General features: G+C 55.1%; 1 protein-coding gene across 1 annotated transcript in view; it reads left to right on the top strand.

Moving 5' to 3' along the window:
• The first annotated feature begins 269 nt into the window (after positions 1-269).
• TMEM45B (transmembrane protein 45B) overlaps positions 270-6,644 on the top strand; it is a 9,291-nt gene continuing 2,916 nt past the window's right edge. Inside the window, exons 1-4 of the mRNA XM_006150640.3 lie at positions 270-519; positions 4,651-4,857; positions 5,768-5,952; positions 6,377-6,522. Of these exons, the coding sequence (XP_006150702.1) occupies positions 339-519; positions 4,651-4,857; positions 5,768-5,952; positions 6,377-6,522 (719 nt within the window). The 5' untranslated portion in view covers positions 270-338. The remainder of the gene's footprint in view (positions 520-4,650; positions 4,858-5,767; positions 5,953-6,376; positions 6,523-6,644) is intronic.

Raw genomic sequence — 6,644 nt, 5'->3', positions numbered from 1 at the left:
GTATCTCTTTTCTAGTTTCCTCTGTCACATTTTTGCTTCAGAAGGTTTCTTTGCAGTGAATAAATATTTACAGTCAATATTTACAGTCAATATTTACCTGCCCTCCTCTCTCCCAACCCCGGTCCTTTGCATTCTCCCATCCTCGGAGCCTTCCAGCCAGTAAGCTCCTCGTGGTCATGGAACTCGCTTAACACAAAGCTTATTTAACAAAAATGAACTGATCCTTTTTGATGTGGTTTCTGCTTTGAAATCCCCAGGTTGGACTGCTTTACTAGGACGTTGTCTCTGCTGTCTCCCTCATAGCTGTCCCCTAACTGCCAAGGTACCCTAGAACCCTGATGGCGAACTTCAAGGGCCATGCCCTCCCGGGCAGTTTTTTCTTGATAATTGGACTGTGGTGGTCAGTGAAGTACCCGCTGAAGTACTTTCACCAAAAGGGGAAGAAGATGCAACTGAGTCACCATCATCAGCGTCTTGAGATCATTGAAGCTGTAATCAGGATCTTGTTCTCTGTCATTGGTAAGAGCAGACCAGGGGTCACCTGGTCCCCCTCCCCCCTGTACCTAGAACCCTTAACCTTTTTGTCTGTCTGTGTTTGTTTTTGTTGTAGGGCATGTGTGGTCACCAGAGACAGAGAGAGAGAAAAGTGAGAAATCACCCCCTTCTCGGGGAGATGGCCATGCCATAATCCCTTCTCCTGCATTCTATTCTCAGGATTTGGGGCCTGTACTCACGTGCCCAGCCATGTTTTCAAGCTACCAGGTCTAGGACTCAAACCACGCAGTCGGCCATGTGGGATCAAGTGCCTTAACCTCCGTAGCACTGACTGCCTCCTCTTAACCCATTTTCTGGGCTCTGTGAAGTAGGTATTTTCACTGGCAGAGATAGGGCAAGGATTTCCTGTTGCCCACTCAGCTGTTTTGCCATGGCATCCACTGTGTACAGAGCTTTATAATATTATTAGCACCTAGCATTACTGTGCACTGTGAAAAACTGCCAAACCACATCTAGGATACAGGACTAACACGTTGTAGGAATAGAACACAGACTGTATGAAAAAGACATAACCCAAAAGTAGAGAAAAGGAATGAATCGGGCTGGCCCCATAGCCTAGGAGTTCAGAGAATGGATCGTAAGTGGCCGACTGCAGTTCGAAGCCTGCCCCAGTGGCTCGATTGACACACTGGGCACAGATGCGTGCAGGCCTGGGTGAAAGAATGGAAGAGAAGGGATTGCTGTGTGACCGCTCCCCACTAGGGGTGCTCCCTCCTTCTCTGTGCCTCTGGAAAACACACATGCCCCCTGGTAATTTAAAAAAAGGGGGGGGGGAACAAATTAAAGTATTAGGTTTATGGACATGCATTAGAGGAGTTTAGAGTTAGTTTAAGAAAAATCATCTTTTCCCCCAATTGCCTTTCTGAGTCCCAGAGTAGGTAACACCCAACGCACTGCCCAATCTTCCACCCTCAAATGCCAGTGATTACAGACAGAGGGCTCTGTGCTGGGAGCCCGCTGAGATAGGCTAGCAGAGACTGAAGGGAGGCCAGGAAGGCTACTTGAGGGGGACTGTCCCTTACTCTGCCGCATGCCAACAGAATCCACCCACTTCACTGGTGGCCTTCACAGAATGAACTGAACAAAGTCCCAACAGTGACAACAGGAAGAAGCATTCTTCTGGCCCAGAAGCTAAGAAAGGCAGATGCTGCATTGGCCAACTGTGTAGCTGAAGTCTCGGCCCCGGCAGTTTGAAAGACGTTCAGGATACATGTGTGCATGCCCAAAGTCCCAACAGGGTGGAGAAACAGAGAGGCTGCAGCGCGATCGTGCTCCACTGGGGGATGCTTTCTCCCTCTCCCCTTCTCTCTCTGGCATGCACATACACCCTCTGACCATGTTTTTTAAAAGTGTTTTTCCGGGCCAGCAGATGGTGTAATGGGTACGTTGCTGGACTCCCACATAGTCAACCAGGGTGTGAGTCTCAGAGCAGCAGCTTAAACTTGCAAAAGGCACGTGTGTCTATGTGCCCAAAATCCCGAGGGAAGAACGGAGGAGAAGGGATTGTGGTGTGTCCATCCCCACCCTACCCCCCACCCCCCGGGAAGGGGGCTGATTTTTCACTTTCTGTTTCTCTGTCTCTCCGGCAAGGTCATGTTCCCTGTAACAAAAAACCTCTCTTTGAAAAAAAAAAAAGTGCTAGGACCAGCAGTTAGCGTAATGGCTATGTCGCTGGACTCCCACATAGTCGACTGCGATTCGAGTCCCGGACCCGGTGGCTTAAACTCACACCGGGCGTGTGTGCGTGTGTGCCCAAGATCCCGAGAGGAGAATGGAGGAGAAGGGATTGTGGTGTGACCATCCCCCCTGAGGGGTGATTTCTCGCTTTCTATCTCTCTGTCTCTGTCTGTCTGGCGAGCGCACGCACCCTATAGCAAAAACGTCTCCAAAAAAAAAAAAAAAAGTGCTTTCCCTGGGGTCTGCCCATTGCATGGCAACAAGGATCTTACCCCACCCCTGCAGCTGGAAGGAGGCGCCGGAGCCACGCGACAGCTTCTCTGGGGGCAAGCACAGCTTCCTAGGTGTGTCTCCCAATCCAGCTGAGATCTCACGCTCCCTACTCACTCAAGCATCAGAAAGCTCTCTGGTGCTGAGAAGTGACAAGGACAGTAGCAATTCACTTGTATGAAGCTAGAGGCATAACGACCCATGCCATCTTGGGAGGGCGAGATTGATAACACCCACGCAACGGCGATCTCTCGAGCACTTGCCCTGTCTCAACCGTTACGAATCTCTAAAAGAAACACCTGAGTCTGCGTGGTTTCAGAAAGATAGCGCCTTACTGGGACCACCAGTTGGCTTGATGGCCATGTCGCTGGACTCCCATGTTGTTGATCACGGTTCAAGTCCCAGACCCAGAGGCTTAAAACTCACACTGGGCACGTGTGCTTGCATGCCCAAGATCCTGAGAGGATGGTGGAAAAGGGATTGCGGCATGGCCAACCCCCCCGGGGGGTGATTTCTCACTTTCTGTCTCTCTGTCTCTCTGTCTCTCTGTCTTTCTGGCAAGCACACATGCCCTATAGCAAAAACCTCTCCGGAAAAAAAAAAAAAGAAAGAAAAGAAAGATAGTACCTTATTTACAAACTCACAAGACTGGAGTTTGCAAAGTCCAAAGTCCGAGGCCTACGGTTTGGCTGCCGGAAGTACAGAGGATTGTGGGCCGGGCAGAGAGCAAGAACTCCTGGCAGATTTCGCTCTCCTGACAACCAGCTCTCACGAGAACTAGCCCCTTCTCAAGCACGAGAACTCACCGGGGCCGGTGAGGCATCGTTAATCTACTCATGAGACTTTCGCCTCCATGATGTCATCACCAGGAACCAATCACTGCCCACCAGCCTCACCCTGGACACCACGAGGGAATCATGTCTTCACTTAACACATTCGCTGTGCACCCAGGACAGCCAAGTCTCAACACGTGAGCTTCTGGGGGACATACTCAAACCACGGCATGCACAGAACCCCTGCCCTAGAGGTCGGGAATACACCCGGAACCCACGTCGTTGGCCCGGCAGCGCTTCTACTCTGGGCCACTTTCTCCAACTCCCTGATCCATGTGTGAAGTCAGGAAGGGGTTGGTTTGAGAAGCAAATGGGGAGAGGGTCAGAGGTGTCATGGGTACTGCTAAGATTTCCCAAGAACATTTGAGACAGCAGGCATAGATGCAAACCTCCCCCCAAATATGACAGGTGAAAACAGTGAAAGGAATGGGTTGGCTGGCAGCAGTGTGGTGAAGGTGGCTGGGTCTCACATGGCCAACCGGTTCAAGTCCTGGACCTGGCGCTTAGGAAAGGCAGTGAGTGCATGCGTCCACATACCCAGAATCCCAAGCAGAGTGAGAAGTGAAGAATGTTTCTGACTGTCCCCCGTGGAGGATGCTTTCTCACTCTCCTCTCTCCCTCTTTCTCAGCAAATGCATGAGCCCTCTGGCAACTTGAAAACAAAACAAAAAAAACAAAACAGGCAGAAGAGATTAGAACTGCCAGCCACCTAGCTCTGCTTCGGTGGTCTTCCTGGCCCGCCCCTGCAGCTTGCTCTCCTAAGACGTGGTGTGGCGGGAACGCGTTGCAGGGCCTCGCCTCGTCCTCCCTGGGCATTAAACACGGAGCTGGAGGAGCTGGCAGAGCTCCTGTGCCTGACAGACACACACCTGGGCACACCTGGGCACACCTGAGGGCTGCTGCTCTCCCTTGGGCGTGCTCAGGCAGCTTCATCACCTGCGTGTCTGCTCAGGTTCTATCTTCAACCTAACGGTTTCTACCTGGGGCTCCTCTACTGCTCCCTTAGTGGGAGAGCCCAGAGAGGAACGCCTCGCTTTCCTTTGCGCCACCAGGAGGGTCTGGGGACACACCTGGCTGTGTCTCCGCTGCGCCTCCTTCCCCCAGTCCCAGGCCCTCAAAGGAGAAATGGAGGTGAGATGTCTACACCGAGTTCACAGCGAACACCTTTTATACCAAAGTGTCTGCGCCCAGGGCGAGGGAGTAGGGCTGCGGCCCCCAGCCGCCCTCACCCACAGCCCCCACGCTCCCACCTTCCGGTCTGTGCCGTCTTGTGTGTCGTGGGCTCCCGCCTCAGCTCCCCCGCCATTGCCTGCAGGGATCCTGGCGGAGCAGTTTGTCCCTGACGGGCCCCACCTGCACCTGCACGATGGGAGCCACTGGGTGAAGCTCATGAACTGGCAGCACGCCACCATGTACCTGTTCTTTGCCGTCTCCGGGGTCGCCGACGTGCTCACCTACCTGGTCACTCACGTCCCCTTGGGAGTGGACAGACTGCTTATGGCGGTGGCAGTATTCACTGAAGGTAACACGTGGACGGCCAGGAGGGAAGGGAGATGGGGGCCCGAGAGCAAAGGGCCCTAGGTGCTGCAGATCCAACCGAATCTCAGATTCGGGTCTCCAGCCCGGTGCTCCGGGTGGCCAGATGACACGGTCCAGACGGCAGCCCCCAACGCCTCTGGTTGAAACACACAGACGCCACCCACCAGAGCCCACTGCTCACAGGCACACACTCCTGAGTGTGGTACACGTGTGCACACACACACCCGCCTGCACTCCACTCCCGCCCAGTGCTGCTTTCTAGTCTCACAGATCACAGGAGACCCACCGGCTGCTGGGAGAGCTCTCCAAGGAATCCGCTGTCTGGGGTGTGAAAGTGTTCAGTAACCCAGCAGCCTCAAGTAGAGTTAAGAAAGCAAGTGGACCGGGACCAGCAGTCCCGTCATTGGACTCCCATGTAGTCGATCATGGTTCAAGTCCCAGACCTGGTGGCACTCTGGGTGTGTGTGTGTGCATGCCCAAAATCCTGAGAGGAGAATGGAGAAGGGATTGCGGCATGGCCATTCCCCATGGGGGTGGGATTTCTCGCTTTCTGTCTCTCTGGCAAGCGCACGTGCCCTATAGAAGAAAGTCTTTTGAGAAAAAATAAAAGCAGGTGGAATGAGGGCAAACCTGAACTCGTGGCACATGTGCGGTGAGTCACACCAGATGCCACTACCCAGCCCGCGGCGAACTGCCACGGCGCCTGCAGAGAGAGGTACAGCCCAGCTCTTGCTGCACATCCTCCTAACACACAGAGGCCACCCACTGGTGCGTGTGCTGCCCTGTGGCCTTCAGGACACTGACTTCTTCTTGCTGAGGAGCCTAGACAGGCACGGGGAGCGTGAGAGCAGGCGGGGACGCGGCCTCCACGCTGCCTTTCCGGTCTACTGCAGGTTTCCTCTTCTACTACCACGTGCACCACCGGCCGCCCCTGGACCAGCACGTCCACATGCTGCTGCTGTTCGCGCTGTTCGCAGGCAGCGGCTGCCTGTTCGTGGAGGTCATGGTCCGCGACAACTTCGTGCTGGAGCTGTTCCGGACCAGCCTCCTCATTCTCCAGGGAACCTGGTTCTGGCAGGTGACACTTCACACCATGCCCCTCGCGTGGCCATGCCGGGGGCCCCACTGGGCACCCAGGAACGGGCTGGAGGTTCCTTTTCTCCCCACTGGCCCTGGCAACCTCCCCACTCACGGCTGCTGGCCCATTTACCGCCAGGAGCAGACGAGCACTCCCAGGCCGCCCTCGCGTGCAGCTGCCGCCCCTCCGAGGCTGTGCGTGCTTAACTACTAGCTCCTACACAGGCCCTGGAGCCTTGCACTCTGAGATAAGCCCGCAGGAAAACCAAGATTAACTCGGCACAGCCTTCCACTGGGAAGGGCCTTTGTGTGCGAATGGCAGTGGGAAGTGTGGTGGCAGGGCCCTGGGGAGCGGCCAGTGCCCGGGAGCGGCCAGGCCGCCTCACAGGGCAGCTAACCAGGCTGACCTCTCCCCACTCCTCCAGATTGGGTTTGTGCTGTTCCCGCCCTTCGGGACTCCGGAATGGGACCAGAAGGACGAGGGGAACCTCATGTTCATCACCATGTGCTTCTGCTGGCACTACCTGGGTGCCCTCTGCATCGTGGCCACCAACTACTCGCTCGTCTACTGGTAGGTCTGCGAGTGGGAGCCCCTCTCCCGCCTGACGAGTGGCCACTAGGCGGCAGCTGCACACAGCCCTCTGCACACGCAGGCTGGGAGGTACCAGCACCCCTCCGCAAAGCAGAGTTCCC

Source organism: Tupaia chinensis, unplaced genomic scaffold (assembly GCF_000334495.1).
Source record: "Tupaia chinensis unplaced genomic scaffold, TupChi_1.0 Scaffold000292_1, whole genome shotgun sequence".
Classification (NCBI taxonomy): Eukaryota; Metazoa; Chordata; class Mammalia; order Scandentia; family Tupaiidae; genus Tupaia; species Tupaia belangeri.
This window is presented reverse-complemented; position numbering and strand designations above follow the sequence as displayed.